At 45.9% G+C, this 15,405-nt stretch overlaps 6 protein-coding genes across 10 annotated transcripts; 5 read left to right on the forward strand and 1 right to left on the reverse strand.

Moving 5' to 3' along the window:
- The first annotated feature begins 368 nt into the window (after positions 1 to 368).
- Positions 369 to 1,712, forward strand: LOC112346079. 2 transcript variants are annotated; one of them, XM_024674142.1, is made up of 5 exons: positions 572 to 723; positions 769 to 817; positions 865 to 955; positions 1,017 to 1,410; positions 1,469 to 1,712. In XM_024674142.1, exons 4-5 carry the CDS (start codon positions 1,209 to 1,211, stop codon positions 1,540 to 1,542), a joined length of 276 nt encoding a protein of 91 aa, XP_024529910.1. In that variant the 5' UTR covers positions 572 to 723; positions 769 to 817; positions 865 to 955; positions 1,017 to 1,208; the 3' UTR covers positions 1,543 to 1,712. The 2 variants fall into 2 exon arrangements, with proteins under 2 accessions (XP_024529905.1, XP_024529910.1); XM_024674137.1 differs by lacking the exon at positions 1,469 to 1,712 and having other exon boundaries at positions 369 to 723; positions 1,017 to 1,230.
- On the forward strand, positions 1,634 to 3,494 carry LOC9656221 (probable sodium/metabolite cotransporter BASS1, chloroplastic). 2 transcript variants are annotated; one of them, XM_024674106.1, is made up of 9 exons: positions 1,634 to 2,183; positions 2,237 to 2,325; positions 2,394 to 2,487; positions 2,539 to 2,572; positions 2,651 to 2,705; positions 2,768 to 2,851; positions 2,902 to 3,189; positions 3,246 to 3,399; positions 3,450 to 3,494. In XM_024674106.1, the coding sequence occupies exons 1-8, from the start codon at positions 1,808 to 1,810 to the stop codon at positions 3,396 to 3,398; spliced, it is 1,173 nt and encodes a 390-aa protein (XP_024529874.1). In that variant the 5' UTR covers positions 1,634 to 1,807; the 3' UTR covers position 3,399; positions 3,450 to 3,494. The 2 variants fall into 2 exon arrangements, with proteins under 2 accessions (XP_024529874.1, XP_024529868.1); XM_024674100.1 differs by lacking the exon at positions 3,450 to 3,494 and having other exon boundaries at positions 3,246 to 3,443.
- Positions 3,445 to 5,942, forward strand: LOC112346050 (pentatricopeptide repeat-containing protein At4g02750-like). Of its 2 annotated transcripts, XR_002992268.1 has the most exons (4): positions 3,445 to 5,248; positions 5,297 to 5,375; positions 5,426 to 5,515; positions 5,580 to 5,942. XR_002992268.1 is itself a non-coding variant. In XM_024674067.1 (2 exons), exons 1-2 carry the CDS (start codon positions 3,470 to 3,472, stop codon positions 5,327 to 5,329), a joined length of 1,812 nt encoding a protein of 603 aa, XP_024529835.1. In that variant the 5' UTR covers positions 3,445 to 3,469; the 3' UTR covers positions 5,330 to 5,424. The 2 variants fall into 2 exon arrangements, 1 of the variants encoding a protein (XP_024529835.1); XM_024674067.1 differs by lacking the exons at positions 5,426 to 5,515; positions 5,580 to 5,942 and having other exon boundaries at positions 5,297 to 5,424.
- A 778-nt stretch (positions 5,943 to 6,720) lies between these two features.
- On the reverse strand, positions 6,721 to 8,036 carry LOC9656224 (uncharacterized exonuclease domain-containing protein At3g15140). Its single transcript, XM_024677559.1, has 6 exons — positions 7,791 to 8,036; positions 7,521 to 7,723; positions 7,388 to 7,468; positions 7,215 to 7,337; positions 7,026 to 7,149; positions 6,721 to 6,968 (listed from the first exon to the last, which is right to left on the reverse strand). Exons 1-6 carry the CDS (start codon positions 7,998 to 8,000, stop codon positions 6,780 to 6,782), a joined length of 930 nt encoding a protein of 309 aa, XP_024533327.1. The 5' UTR covers positions 8,001 to 8,036; the 3' UTR covers positions 6,721 to 6,779.
- A 107-nt stretch (positions 8,037 to 8,143) lies between these two features.
- On the forward strand, positions 8,144 to 10,344 carry LOC9632052 (FRIGIDA-like protein 3). Of its 2 annotated transcripts, XM_024674517.1 has the most exons (4): positions 8,144 to 9,212; positions 9,402 to 9,577; positions 9,639 to 10,197; positions 10,262 to 10,344. In XM_024674517.1, exons 1-3 carry the CDS (start codon positions 8,153 to 8,155, stop codon positions 10,167 to 10,169), a joined length of 1,767 nt encoding a protein of 588 aa, XP_024530285.1. In that variant the 5' UTR covers positions 8,144 to 8,152; the 3' UTR covers positions 10,170 to 10,197; positions 10,262 to 10,344. The 2 variants fall into 2 exon arrangements, with proteins under 2 accessions (XP_024530285.1, XP_002960412.2); XM_002960366.2 differs by lacking the exon at positions 10,262 to 10,344 and having other exon boundaries at positions 9,639 to 10,246.
- Positions 10,345 to 10,841: 497 nt separating this feature from the next.
- On the forward strand, positions 10,842 to 12,381 carry LOC9632053 (branched-chain-amino-acid aminotransferase). Its single transcript, XM_002960367.2, has 4 exons — positions 10,842 to 11,071; positions 11,131 to 11,421; positions 11,477 to 12,022; positions 12,077 to 12,381. Exons 1-4 carry the CDS (start codon positions 10,871 to 10,873, stop codon positions 12,341 to 12,343), a joined length of 1,305 nt encoding a protein of 434 aa, XP_002960413.2. The 5' UTR covers positions 10,842 to 10,870; the 3' UTR covers positions 12,344 to 12,381.
- Positions 12,382 to 15,405: the final 3,024 nt, after the last annotated feature.

Raw genomic sequence — 15,405 nt, forward strand, 5'->3', positions numbered from 1 at the left:
CAAGTCGCTAGTCTCTATAGCGCTGCGGATGCTGTTCTATCAGCGGAAGAAGGTCGATGTTTCATGGTGAGAATGGATCTTGCAGAGGAAAAAAATTCTTACGATGCATTTTTCATCTTTCTCATTTTGCAGACTGAGCGAAACAAAGCAGCCATTGAAGCTTCGATTCTTTTATTTGGTTCTCGAGGGGTCGTACCGAGAGTGGCAGCGGCCCCGGAGCCTCCAGTTGGCTGTAACAGGCGAGTGGACTGCAAGGCTGTGATAAAAAGCGTGAACGATGGCTGGCAACCGCGCTGGCCAGGAGATTTGGGAGATCCTTTCGAGCCTTACCACGTAAGTTTTGATATTGAAACTCTTTCATGCTCTCCAACATTTCGTCGTGGATTTACAGCAACTTGTCGAGCAGTTCCTCCACAGCTGCCTCACGTTCCATGCAAAGTATGTTTGTCAATCGTTCCCCTCGGCATCCTTAACTACGTAAAAGCGGTAACACAAATGTCGGAATTGTTTCTAGAGCTGCCAGATTTTGTTTAACTGCGAGTTTCCTTCTGTGCTCAGGGCCTTGGAGCAGCTAAGCACTGCGTTTGCGCTGGTAAGAAGGGCCAGCAAGAATGCAAGGGAGCTTTCGTACATCAGAACTCTCGCCGGAGCTGCTGGAATCTCCGTGAAAGAGTATCGGCGACTGTGGGAGATGTTTACAAAGATCGACTATGAAAACACTGGGTACGCTATTTTCTTTAAGGAGAGAATCTCAAACGCTGCTGACAGAAACATCACTAAGAAGGAACTCATGGCCGCGATGAAGCGAGACAAGGACGTAAGTTGCTACTCCTTTCTCTCGAGAGCTGAAGCATTTCATTCCAGATAGCCGCATTCATGCAATTGTCTAGAGCCAAAGGCAAAGACGGCCGTAGAGAATCATTCGAAAGCGTCTTCAACAGGATCGACTCCACTGGTAAGAGTAGTTCTTCCAATTTTTCGTGGACGATTTTTGATTCTCATCTCCAAATTGGCAGGAGTCGGGGCCATCACTTGGGAACAATTCCTCTACTTCTTCTCGAGTGGTCGATCGCTCATCGGCGACAACGTCTGCCCATCAAACTGCGTCTCCGGTGCTGCTAAGCGCCCGTCCAGTCCAATTGGAGGCTCCGTGCGATCCAGCGTTATCGTACACCACGTCCATTGTAACACCCCACACGACTAAGAACATGCCGTACCCAAGAACCCTAATCTGGTTTATCGTCCGTACATTGTCCGTATCCAGGGTTTTAGCAAGAACCCTAATCTGGTTTGTTGCGATGGAGCCATGGGTCCGCCGATTCCTCTACAGCGGTGACAACAAGCACGTCTTCATCGGTGTAGTGACGATCTTGGGAGTGGGCTACATTCCCTGGTACTTCATGACCAGAGGTTCGTTCTCTTCTCTCATTTGATCAACCGATTGATGCCAGAATCACATTTCTATCAGGTGTGAAGCATTCCAGTCATCAGGATTACATGGATAAGGCAGAGGAAGCTCGCAAGGCGCGGCTGAGCACCTAGAGTAGGAAGAAAATGCGGAGATTTAGATGAATGGTATATGGTGTTTGAGAACTTCCCCCAAAACTTTGTTTTAGGGTTCTTGAGGGGTATGGCGCGAGTAGAGGAGAAGCGGCCCTGTCCGTGCTGTAGTTGCCCGTGCTGCATCAAGTACTTCCTGGTGGTCATGTCTATCCTCTCCTCGTCCTCCTGGATCTTGTGGCAGCTGATCTCTAAAAATCTTCCCGAGGCTCGGGATCTGTGATCCCTCAATAGTTTTTCCATTTTCATGGCGGCAAGCGCTTGTTTCTCTGCTGGAGCGGTGATATTACGGGATCGAGCCCGCATTTCTTCGATATCGGCTCCAAGATCTCTCTATAGCAGCAAGAACGGGCTCATATTCCAGTCGCACAAATCTCGGAGCTTCACCGAGAATCGGTCGCGATCAGCTCGCGGAGTTCCCGCGGCCAGGAGTTTTGGAGATCTGCCCGTGGAAGAGGGCGATGGCGTGTGGATCCAAAGGCTTGAAGCCATTGGAGGTGTGCTCTCGTCCTTGTTCCCGGTCTGGGTCGGGATCGCCTGTGTGGCGGCATTGGTCAGGCCGAGCGCGTTCTTGTGGATCAAGGGGCAGCTCCAGATGGTCGGGATCACGATCACGATGCTTGGTACGTATAAAAGGAAACTTTCCCAGTGTTAAAATCAATGACTTGGATCACAGGAATGGGAATGACTCTTTCGATCGATGATCTCAAAGGAGCTTTGTCGATGCCACGGGAAGTTGCTGCTGGAGTGTTCTTGCAATACACGGTTTGAGAGTTTCGATGTTCTTCTCTATTCTTAAAATTTTGTTGGTTTTTTGTTTTCATCTTCGTTAGATCATGCCACTAACAGGAGCTACCGTAGCTCGTGTTCTGGGATTGCCATCTCACTATGCCGCGGGTCTCGTGCTAGTATCTTGCTGCCCAGGAGGTTTTTTTTTCCTTCATTTCATACTTGCAAATGTGTAACTTATCCATACAGGAACTGCGAGTAACGTTGTTACATACCTTGCAAGGTAAAATTCGTTGCATCCTTTCTTTTGTTCTTCCATTTTCTACTTGCTAAAGGACTGGTCTTCCACTGGATTATACAGGGGCAATGTTGCGCTTTCAGTTATTATGACAGCGATCAGCACATTCTTAGCAGTGGTTTGTGACTATATAACATTTGCTTTGGTCATCGTAGATGCTTATTTGTTTCTTGATAACAGGTAATGACGCCTCTCTTGACGGCCAAGCTCGCTGGACAATACGTCGCTGTTGATGCAAACGCTCTCGTGTTGTCAACGTTGCAGGTAACGAGTTTTTCAGTTCCGAACTTTTTGAAACAATTTGCCTATTGTAGGTGGTGCTTTTGCCGGTCCTGACAGGAGCTGGGATGGCGCACTATCTCCCTGGACTCGTTCGGATTCTATCGCCCTTAGCTCCAACAGTTGCAGTGGTTACGATTGCCGCAGTTTGTGCCGGTGCAATCGCGCAGAGTGCTGCAGCAATCACCACCACGGGTGCTCAGATTTTCGTGGCGGTCGCAATGCTGCATGCTTCTGGATTTTTGCTTGGATATCTAGCTGCCAAAGTCATAAGGTTTAGCGAATCCACAGCTCGGACAATATCAATCGAGGTTGGCATGCAGGCAAGTCAGCAGCGTGTTTCTTCGTTGCACTCTCACTAACATTGGTCTACCTTCAGAACTCGGTACTGGGAGTGGTTCTTGCAAACCAGCACTTTACCAGTCCATTGACTGCTGTCCCTTGTGCAATTTCCAGCGTCTGTCACTCCGTGTTTGGCAGTGCCCTTGCTGGTTTTTGGCAAGCTTCTTCTCAGGGACCATCCGAGAGTTGAGGTTGATGGAATTCTTATTACTATTGGATTTTATATTGCGCTTAATTTCAGGTTTCTAGCTAAGTTATGGAATGGCACAAAGCCGAGTGGTCTTACCATCGAGAACTCCATCTCGAGCTGTGGAAGAACTTGACGACTCGCAGTTTGCTAGGCTCTTGAAAGTCTGCTCCGACTCCAAAGATCTGGTCAAGGGGCGACTCATCCACGATCAGATCCGGCACAGCAGGTACCGCGACAATACTTTCCTCGCCAACTTACTCGTCCAGATGTATGGAAAATGCGGAAGTACTACGGAGGCTCGCAGAACGTTCGACTCCATTGCTCGGCCCAACGAGTTCTCGTGCAACATGCTCATCGCAGCTTATGCCAGCAACGGGCAGATCGACCAGGCGGAGGGGGTTTTCGACTCGATGGGCGACAAGAGCGTAGTATCCTGGACGTCAATGCTCTCGGGTTATATCAGGCACAGGAGGATCAGAGACGCCGAGAGGATCTTCCACAGGATGCCCGACCGGAACCTGGTAACGTGGACGACAATGCTATCGGCATACACCCAGAACGGGTATCTGGACGAAGCTAGGTGCCTGTTCGAGCGAATACCAAGCTGTGACATGGTGGCTCTGACGGCTATGCTGAGAACTTATGCCGAGAATGGCTACCTGGAAGAGGCTCGTAGCATCTTTGACGGCATGCCAGTACAGGATATTGTTTCGTGGACGACGATGGTTCAAGCGTATGCTCAAGCTGGGGAAATCAGCCAAGCTCAGCATCTGTTCGACGGAATGCCCGAGCGGAACGTCGTGTGCTGGACTGCTCTGCTGCAAGGCTACGCCGAGACTCAGCAGCTGAACAGCGCTCAGAAGATCTTCGACGGGATGCCGCAGCATGACGTTCTCTCCTGGGCGACGCTGATGACCGGCTACGCTCAAAACGGGCACCTGGAAAGAGCCAAGGAGATCTTCGACGCAATGCCGGTGACGAGCATCGTTCCATTCACGATCATGGTCAGTGCTTACAACGAGAGGGGTCTTCTCGAGGACTCCAAGAGCGTCTTCGACGTGATGCCGTGCTGGGACATGGTGAGCTGCTGCTCCATGGCCGTGGCTTACATCCGAAAGGGTCACCTCCGGGAAGCTCAAGACATGTTTGGCAACCTCCAAGAGCACACGGTGGAGTCGTGGACTGCGATCTTCCAGGCGTATGCCCGCGACGGGTACCTCGAGCAGGCCAAGTTTATGCACGACAGGATGCCTTTCCACGACAGTGTCTCTTCCACCAGCTTGGTCATCGCCTACGCCCAGCACGGTTATCTGGACGAGGCCAGGAGCTTGTTCGACGTTATGCCGGAGAAGAACATCGTTTCCTGGACCGCCATGGTCGGAGCTTACGCTCAAACTGGCAGAATCAGCGAGGCCCGAGCTCTCTTCGATGGCATTCCCGAGCAAGATACAGTCCCCTGGAACGCGGTCATTTCCGGCTACTCGAGAACTGGCCGAGGGAGGATCGCCATCCAGCTTTTCCACGAGATGTTGCTCGAGGGACTCAAGCCCAACGAGATATCCTTGCAGAGCGTTATGGCGGCGTGCAGCCATGTTGGCCTGGTGAAGAGAGGCCTGCAGTACCTGTGCTCGGCCACTCACGACTTTGGCATCGTTTGTGCGAGGGAGCACTTTGCGTGCCTTGTGGACGTTCTCGGGAGGGCTGGCCAGTTTAGAGACGCTCGGGAGCTCATCTTTCGAATGCCTTTCAAGTCGGACTTCGTTTCTTGGACGACTCTCGTTGGCTCTTTTCAGTCCAACGCATCTCAGTTCTTCCCGGCAAAGGCGAGGAGCTACACTGAAGATCCAGAGGTAAGATTATAGATGTTTTTGGAGCTCACTTTAGATATCCTTGTACAGGAGCTCAAACTTGGGAACCCTGTCCGCCGGTAATGGACAATTGACGATGAGCTTTCCGCGCATGGCGCCTTTGTAGATGGTCTGGTAATTACAATACATCAAGCAAATGCGATTTATCTTTCTTTTCAGTACCTCTACAACATCGATGAAATCCTGTTTGCTGTGGAAGGCGCCAATCCATTTGGTGTGATCGGGTGTCCTGGACAAGACGAACTTGTGGTAAGAACCTGGTAGCGAAGCATTTACTTACCCGGAATCCATTTTCATGTGCTGGGAGTTGAAGAAGAAGACGGTCGCTGGAATGAGCGTAATGTCGAAATAGTGAAGATAGACTTGGATCTCTTGTGCGTCGACATCCACGAGCGCAATGCTTGCGAATTTGGACAGCTCCCGAGAACTTTTGCCAAGCTGAAGAAGAAGAGCAGCCAAGAAAGTGATTGCAGTGCGAAACTAATCACTCACTGTCTCGTCCAGCTGCATGCACACGGGATCCGTGGCGCGCCCAAATCTGAGCACCAACACTTTGTCTAGGGTGTCCCGGATCATAGCATCCACATCCTGCTTGTGAGTTAGCGTGGAGAGGCCCAGAAGCGCCATTGCAAACGCCCTAAGAATTAAAATAATAAATTTATAAATATTATATTTATTTTTTAATATCAAATACTAAATATATTTAATATTATTTGTAAAATAACAATTGACGTTAGAATTTATTCTTTTACTCACATCCAAATCAAAATCCCATATTGCTAACTAGTTATTAATTTTAACTTATTTTTAGTTGTTATTTAAGTACAATCATTAAGTTTTTAAAGTTTGTTGAGCTAGTTAATTAATATATCAATTTATCTTTATTTTATAAATTATTCTTTTCAATCATACTTTGAGATATAACAAGTTTTAAAGTTAAATTAATTTTATGTAAAATTTGTGTATATGATGTATGACAACAAATATTGAAAATTCTGGTGGAGATATAAATTTCTATTTTACAAATATATGTTTTATGACAATTAAATAAAATAATTTAAATCTGGACATGTTTATTGAAAATAGTGAAAACAATTGCTATAAAAAATCTATTTATACAACATTTATATCAAAAGAAATTGACTATATATTACAAATACATACATAGTTTTAAAAATTAATATATATGAATATACAAATAACATAGTTAATTTTATAAGAGATAATCTAGTAATTTAACACTCAAAAAATTCAGATAAATCATAATTGCATAATATAACATCTAAACTAATTAAAATTTCCTGTTTAACATTTTCTATCATTAAAACTAATTTTGAAAAATGAGAATCTATGACAAACTGTGCCAGCTGATAGGCTCAAACTAATCACTATGTTTTTTCGAATTTCACCGTTCAGATCAAACCCAGGTCCGTGTAGCAGGCGGTACAACGGCGTTAGAAAGTCAATAAATTGATCACCACCATAGATTGCAAGATGGTGGAACTCTTATTTGTCAGACTCTATTTTGAAACAAAAACTCGACTCGATTGCCTCGCCTTTTGGCAGTGATGGATAGAACAGCTCCATCCGACTCCATCTTTTGAATGATTCGAGCTATGTTGTGCGCATCGTCCAGTCCCAAGTGATGCGAGCCTTGAACTCTCATGTCCAAACTTCTCATCATGGACAGCATCCCCGGAGCCTGTTCCACAAGAAAGGACTTGACAATGGCTGCTCAAACTTTAGACTTAGCTCTTGCCCGTTTGTTGTAAAAGTTGAGGAAAATGTCCTTCAGGTTTATCCATTCGCAGAAATAGCTCGGCAATGGAATCCCCGACGTGATGCATTGCTCTGGAATCTTTGTCTTGATGTCCCAGTTTCCACTGGGAAAATGAAACACGAAAATCAGAGCGTGATTCGAAAGCTTAAATGGGACTGTGTCGATTACCAGGTGACAAAGGCAGAATTCTTGAGTAAATGGCTCTCAGGATCACGCAAAGAATGCTGCTCCAGCCAGTCCTCAAATGCGAGGAGTGTTTCTTGGAAAGGAATGGCTGTATCCTCCCAAAGCCTGTGAAGATCCATATGAAAGTGAAGTACTTAATAGCACACAACTCAAACCTCTCCAATTTCCAGCGTCCATACTTTCCAGCAATGTAAGCTTGCAACCGGGAGCCCTTGAGCTCGCAAGGCCTCACGAATCTGGAGAAGGAAAAAAAAAGTCGAAGACAAAGAATGAAAAACTTTTTCTCACCTGTGAAACCTGTCCACCACCGTGAGTGTTTTCGCATCCAGCAAAACTACTGGAAACTCTAGAATCTCGACCTTGCCTTCCAAGTCAAGCACGAGAAATTTGTCGAATGGTTGGCGTGGTAGAGGCCGGGCAGCGTCCAAAACCACGGGATCGAGCTCCGGGAATGTGTGAGAAAATTTCTCCAGGTGTTCTGGGCTATCCATCTTGTCCAAAAACAAGAGAAAACAAGACCAAAAATTTAGACTTCCCGCCAAGAACACAAAGACTTACATACTGGCAACGATTTTGCGTGAAGTACAAGCACATTGGCTTTCTTCTCCTCGAGAGGTCCTCAAACCTTCCATGATTTGGAGCTCCACACGGAGAGATCGATGGAACCGCTTCGTCGGAGAGAGATGCCTGGCAATACGATTGCCTTTTCAAAGAGAATGTGGAGAGAAATCCGCGACCACTGCCCAAAACCCTGGAGCCTAGCGCCATAAAAATCGAGAGAGCGGATAAACCTAAATTCGTAAATTCAACCTGAGCCGTCGATGTGATCGCCTTTTTCGTGGCCGTCGGATCGCATAAATTAAGACACCCACAACCTTTTCTTGTTAGCTTGTTAGGGCAATTCCCTTATGCTCGTGGATATGGAGGCGATGGCGGCGAGGAGGGAGCGGCTCCAGCGCGCGTTCCTGGATCTCGACAAGGAGCGGCAAATCCTCTCCAGGTGTGTGTCAGAGTGGAAGGAGTTAGACGAGATGCTTGCCGAGACGGAGAGAGATGTCCAGAAGAGGTATGACGATCTGGCCGCGAGGGAGAAATCCTTCCAGGAGAGGGCCCGGGAGCTCCAGATCGCCCTGGACGAGCGCGAGCGGCTCGTCGAGCGGAGAGAGCAAGAGATTTCGGCCAGGGAACAGGAGGAGCGAGCTCCAAAGGTTGTGGTAGTGAAAAAGGAATCGATGGTGGAGGAGGCAGATCTGCTCGCAGCGGCAGCGGCAGCGCAAGAGAGCTTTACTCTGATCGACGCTGTTCCCTCCTCCATCTCTCAGTCGATGGACTTGGATCTCAACATACCGCAAGAGAGCCCCAGCCACGACGATGAGCTGATCGATGGAAGGGCCGTGGTTGGCTTGAGCTTGAGTGGCACCAGTGGAGAGGTGAGTGTCCGTCCAGAACTTAAGGCATTGTGCGAGACCATGGACGGGGATGGGCTTAGAAGGTTCATTGTGGAACACCGGAAAGAGTTTGCTAGCTTGCGCCACGAGCTTCCCGGCGCTCTTAAGTGTGCTGTGGATCCAGCACGCATGGTGGTGGTGGCTCTCGAGGCTTATCTCCCGGACCCGAGTAGCAGCACGAGGAAGGCTAGCGACGCCTCGGCCAGTCGCCGGGCTTGCATCCTTCTCCTGGAGTGTTTGCAAGTAGTGTTGGCCGATCCGGTGCTGGGTGTAGACCACCCCGTCGTGCCTTCTCATGTCAAGGAGGTCGCCAAGGATATGGCCGAAAAGTGGAGGTCTAGGATGGACGTCCAGAAAGACGCTGCCGGGGGCAGCTCTTTGGATGCCCAGGCTTTCCTGCAGTTACTGGCGACATTTGGTATCTCTTCGGAGTACGATGAGGAAGAGCTGTGTGGGCTGATATCAGCTATTGCCCGGCGTAAGAAGACTCCCGCTCTGTGTAGAGCAATCGGCTTGTCAGCCAGGATACCAGGTTGGTGTCGTTTGTTTCTTGCGTTTGGTTTTCTCGCAAGCCAAACTGCCGTGTGTGTGTTTGCTGCTGCTGGCTGGCTGGCTGTCTGGGGGTTACCAGTTTCTGTGGTAACTTTAATGAGCGCACCACTTCGGCGTGTATCGGTGATGGCTTGAGTGTGGAGGTTCTAAAGCGTTTTTGCTTTTGCAGCTATCGTTGACAAGCTGGTCGAGGATGGGAAGCCGATCGAGGCGCTCTCGATGGCAAAGGAGTTTGGCATCATGGACCGCATCCAGCCAGTGTCACTGTTGAAGAATTACCTCAAGGATGCTCGAAGGATTGCCCACTCGATGCTTAAGTCAGGCCACAGCCCAGCCGCTGCTCAGGTACACGATGATTCTCTTTGTAAAGCCAGTTTGGCTAGAGCTGACGCTTCACTTCTTCCAGAACGATTCCATGATGAAGGAACTCTCTGCGACAAGGTCCGTGCTGAAATGCATTGAAGAGTACAACCTTGAGGCGGACTTCCCATCGTCTCCTCTTCACAAGCGGATTTTCCAGCTCGAGAAAGCCAAGCTTGACAAGAAGAGAACGGGCGGCTCAATGAAGGGCCAGTCGAAGCGGCCTCGTGGCAGCAACAACGGCGGATACTCGTACCGGAACCCAGACAGGAATCCAGAGAGAGGGGGCTACGTCCCGCCCGGACCCAGCGTGTCGGGCTACCAGTTCGTGTCACCGGTTGCGTTCGAGAGGCAAAACCAGGGTGGCTACATGCCGTCGTACGCACCAGGCAGCCGGAGTGCAGTGTCACTGTCGAGCTTGCCACCGAATTCCTACATCTACTCCCCCGCCGACGGCTCCATCTACGGCGCTCCTGGCTACACCACCACCCCGACGAACACTTACCCCAGCTTTGGAAACCTGAGGAACTCGTTGCCGCCGCCGCCGCCGGCGTACCAGGCATCGTTCATGCATTGATTTTCGTGGAACTCTTGTTCACAATAAGGTATTTTTTTTATTCTTTCCAAATAACATCCAGTTACGTTTTCAACTCTCTTTGTCGTGTAAAGTCACGTCAGGAGCGCTTGAGTTTGGACACGCTTCTTCGAGGCTGTGTCCTCTCGGCAGCTCGGGTCTTCCCGCAGTACAGCTGGTGGAGATTACGGGGAAGACGCTCGGGTCTTCCGCAATACAGGTGCTTTGGCCTGGTCGAGATTCCAGGGAAGAAGTCCTCAAGAGTTTGGGGACGTGTGGGAGCAAACTTGTCCTTCTCGAGTGAAAGCCAGAGAGGAGGATGGCACTGAGAAGGACCAGGGACAGGAGACGGGTTGTTATCACTGCCATGGATTGGCCGCAGGAACGCAGAAGCCGGAAAGAAAAAGGGAAGAAAGATCCAGAGAATTATATATGGACGATAGATTTGGTCTTGGTCACAAGGAGCTGGAGGATCTATCGTCCTCTCACATGGTAAGCATGAGGTTTCTGACTCTCTTAAACTGTAAAGAGTTTGGTTGGGGCTCTACAAGTGTGACAGTGACAGGTATGAAATGTGCCACCGGCACAGTGTTACAAGCAGGCGAGCTCGGAATGAGCTCCTTGTCATCGTGCACATCTTCCACATCACTGATGCTTTAAACAAGCTTTGGACGACACGGTCGAGGGGAGCTTGAGCTCAAGTGATGGAGAGGCTCCCGAGGACGAAGTTAATGAGATGGTGCTGGATCCAGGCGAGAAGTATCAGTTCGTGGACGAGTTTCAACAGCGAGTTCAAGTCGCTGCCTCTCCAGCAGGCTGTTGCTTCGGCTCACGAGCCGGTTGAAGTTCCCAGCTCGGACATATGCTTTGATAACTTGGTGGTGAATCGGTCTGGCAGGCTCAAGGTGAGTTTTTTTGTGTTTTTTTCCTTGATCGTAGAGGAAAAGCTCACGCTTTGGAACAGGTAAAGCCTGTAGCTGATGCGAACGTTCTCAAATTTGGAGCCGAGACAACAGACCACATGCTCCAAATCTCTTGGAACGAGCAGCAGGGATGGCTCTCCCCGGAAATAAATCCTCTGCAGCACCTAAAGCTTCATCCTTGCGCACAAGTTTTGCACTACGCCACAGAATGCTTCGAAGGCATGAAGGCCTACAAGGATAAAGACGGTCGGATTCGCCTCTTCCGGCCTCTGATGCACATGAACAGGCTTCTCAAGTCCGCTCAGCGCCTAGCTCTTCCGGAGTTTGACAAGGTAATGTGGCGTGCTTCGATGTGGCGTCGTAATTCTCCTTTCTTCCTTCGTGTAGATGGAGCTGCTTGACTGCATCAAAGAGCTGGTCCGTCTAGAACGCGATTGGATTCCCAGCAAAGAAGGTTTCTCGCTTTACATCCGTCCGGCTATGATCGCGACACAGGCGTGCTTGGGAATTCAGGCCCCACGAGAAGGGATGCTCTTTGTGGTCCTCTCACCAGTCGGTCCATACTTTCCTACAGGTCTCAAGCCCGTCAAACTCTTTGTGGACCGAAGAAACGTCCGGGCATATCCAGGTGGTGTTGGTGATAGAAAGCTGGGTGGCAACTACGCTCAGACTGTGGTCCCTCAGCTGGAGGCTGCCAAACGAGGATGCTCACAGGTGCTATACGTGCTCGAAGGGACGGAGAGAATTGGCGAAGCAGGCTCCATGAACATCTTCTTTCTGCTGCGAGATGGAACCAAGAGTGGCGCAATGGAGCTCGTAACACCAGCTCTCGATGGAACTATTCTCCCAGGAGTTACCAGAGACACGGTTCTCAAGCTCGCCAGTAACATACCGGGCCTCAAAGTCTCGGAGCGACCTTTAAACTTTCCAGAGGTACGGAAAACCTTTCTTCTTTCTCTTCTGAGAGATTCTTTGTGTTTGTTTTAGATTGAAGCTGCTGTTGCTAGAGGTGATCTGCTGGAAGCATTCGGCACTGGTACAGCGTGCATGATCCAACCTGTCGAAGGAATGCTCAAAGAAAACGGCCAGCTCATAAGCGTGCCGTTCAACTTGGAAGCGGCGAATCAATGGATCTCGAGGCATGACTGTAAAAGCCGAGAGTTCCCGTTTAATCTGTGTGGATACCTGACAAGAACGATCTCAGATATACACTACGGCCATGTTCCAAGCGAATGGTCCGTTGTTGTAAATTAATCAACCGTTTTAGTTGTAGAGGAAGATTGAAATTTTCATGGCTTGAATTCTTTGAAACACTTCCATCGATTAGATAAGCTCCAATGGCCAACCTCACAGCCCAGAGGTCTCCATCAATTATCCTGCACAGTTTACAAATTGCGGTAGAAATTTACCCCAGCATTGGTTCCGCAGTCTTGAGGATTTGAGGAGCCTCAGTGACTAGTACTAGCGTTCCAATGCCGATAGAAGTGGCGTCATTTAGAGCTGCTCCCATTAATTCTTAACTTGACTATATTCCTTCTTAATCGATCAAGAGCAAATTTTCTTTAAAACTTAAAGCTAGGTCACAAGATTGTGATCACTGCTTAATCTAACAAACAAACAAAAATTATGCACAACCCATAAAAAATTAATTGAAACAAATTATAGAAACTTAATGTATTGCATATTGTTTTATAATTATAACTAACAATATGCTAGACTACATAGAAAAGAATATTCTTTATTAGGATAATAAATTCTATAAGATTGTGAGCTCTTTATGGAAATGAAATTTATGGGTAAATGTGTAAGAGTAAATTTTCTTTAACATATAGTAAATGGAAAACTATTGTAAATGGTTTCAAGACTAAAAAACAGAAGTAGAAACACAAATTGTTGACTTGCCTAGGTCCAGCTTAAAAGATCTAATTAAATTTCTAGATATTTATGTTAAATTATCCTTAATTGAGATTATCAAGGATGACAATAGAAGTGAAATCATTTGGAGATCAACTATAATGGACAATATAAGTTGCTAAAACTTTCAAGCTAATGACAAGAAACAATTGAAATATTTTCTATCTACATTATGCATGTAGATCTCACTGGCCCTGAAATATGATCTCTCAAGATCATTACACCAGCTCAGAACCATGGGAATACATGATAAGTTTCTTTGTTAGTGTTAATACTCACTTTAAGTTGGTGAGTTTTTTTGTATGCCAGGTCATCGACAATGTTTTTGAGCTAGCTTGTTGGTAGCATGTGAACGTTCTATGCCAATTAAAGCTGATATGAAGTGATATGCCAAACACCTTTCTTGATAAATCTTATCTCTTTCCTGTTGGATAAGTTAGCTTGTAGCCCTTCATGACTTAGCATATCGATGTTCTGCAAAGCATGGATCTCCTGGGCAATGTATAGTGCCTCTTTTGGAGAAAGCTAGAAGAAAAGAAGCATCGGTTTTAAAAGTGCAAGTTGTTCTAGATTCACTCACATACCTAAGTTGAAGAGCTGCTCACACTAAGCATCTTGGACTTTGTCATCGTGCTTCTCCCACACTGCACAGAGCCTCTTCAAGGACCATACCAAGCAATTGTCATTTGAGTGGCAAGTGCATCTGCCAAAACTTGAGTTGCCCATCTGGGACTTCCCAATTCCAAGAGGTGGTGCTAGCACTGGTTTTTAAGAATCCAATGACCCTTCCAGACCCCCAACTTTGTCATAAAGCTTCTCCAATATAGTTCATACATTTTAAAATGCATCTTTTAATTATAGTTTTTAAAATGTCATTTTTTATATAGCTATATATGCAAATGGTTAGTCAATAATCCTTGGACCTTAAGGTTAAAAGGGCTCTTTCATCAGCCATGGCCCTAGTTGTAACCTGGACTTGGGCAGCCTATGAGGCTATTGATAAAAAATATTTCAACATAAGTGGCGATGCTCATATTGCTGTATATAGAGATTGCAGTTGCCATCAAAGAAGGCCATGGCCCTTGTTACCATGGGCAGCTTATGAGGCCATTGATCAAAAAACATTTATTTCCAACATACATGGTGCTCATGTCACTGTATAGCAATAGAGATTGCAGTTACCAATCAAATGCTGTTGGCATGGATGAGGCTATAGCTCCATGGTGAGGTGATAAGTAGTGATCTTTTCTTTTGATTGTTGCTGCTTTTGAGCCATATGCCCAGAGCCAATTCATAGCCAGACTGCAATGACTCCCAAGACTTTAGATTTTATTTTTCAGGTTTGAGAGTTCACATTTTATAAAGTTTTTGTGCTTACGATTTTATCTTTGTTGTCTACAAGAACTTAGAACTAATGGAAATAGAATGAAAACGACCATATAAATTACAATTTAGGGAGAAGATTTTGTCAGTTATGAGTTTCTTAAAACTTATATACTGTTCAAGAGGATGCCATCATGAACAAAGCTGTCAGTTGTTTTCATACTATAAAGAGCAAGGAGGCTTCTACCTAGAAGGCTTCTGAGATGATTCAAACATGCATTTCATAGTAATGTATTGCCCTATTTAGGTAAGGTCTTTGCTGAAATTTAGCTAGCTTAGTTGTTGGGGTGTTATGTTTTTAAGAAACAATAGATTCCTGAAAAGGTAAATTTATCTATTAATTAGGTTATATATCTGATCAATAATTCTCATCACATGGCAATTTCCAAAATGACTTAATAATCCAATCCATCTTTGTTGAGGTGGTAGCATAAAATAAAAAATAAAAAATATAAAGACATTTAACTCAGATTAATATATTCTATTTAGATAATAATAAAATTGGATATAACATCGAAGCTTTATATAATATTATGCTTATTTAATTTTAAGACTTAAATAAATACATTTTGACACTTGGATGAAATTAGAAAGATCTGAAGACTATTTTAAGATTATATACTCAAACTGGTAAATTAATTATTACTTCTTAATTTTAATAAATTTGTTAATAATAATCAATTATAAAAGTATCTTAAAGTTTTTTAGCTATTATAATTTGTAAATTTATAAATATATTTCTAATGAAACTTTTTAGCTTAAATATAATTGTTGTTATTAGTTTTACAACTTATTTTGTAAAATAAAACATATGTTTTTGCTAAATATATATGAAATTTAAGAAAACCTTTAAGGGACTGAGGCTGATTAAGAATTAAATGTTTTATATTGTGTATCTTCCCAGGCAAAGCAAAAGAAGGAAGTTTAAGCAAAATAAAGTTATGCTTAAATTTAAGTCTAAAGAAAAAAGACCTAACTTAAACAATCATTACAGTGGGTCAGAGGTTATCAGACATACA

This window comes from Selaginella moellendorffii, unplaced genomic scaffold (assembly GCF_000143415.4).
Source record: "Selaginella moellendorffii unplaced genomic scaffold, v1.0 SELMOscaffold_0, whole genome shotgun sequence".
Lineage (NCBI taxonomy): Eukaryota > Viridiplantae > Streptophyta > Lycopodiopsida > Selaginellales > Selaginellaceae > Selaginella > Selaginella moellendorffii.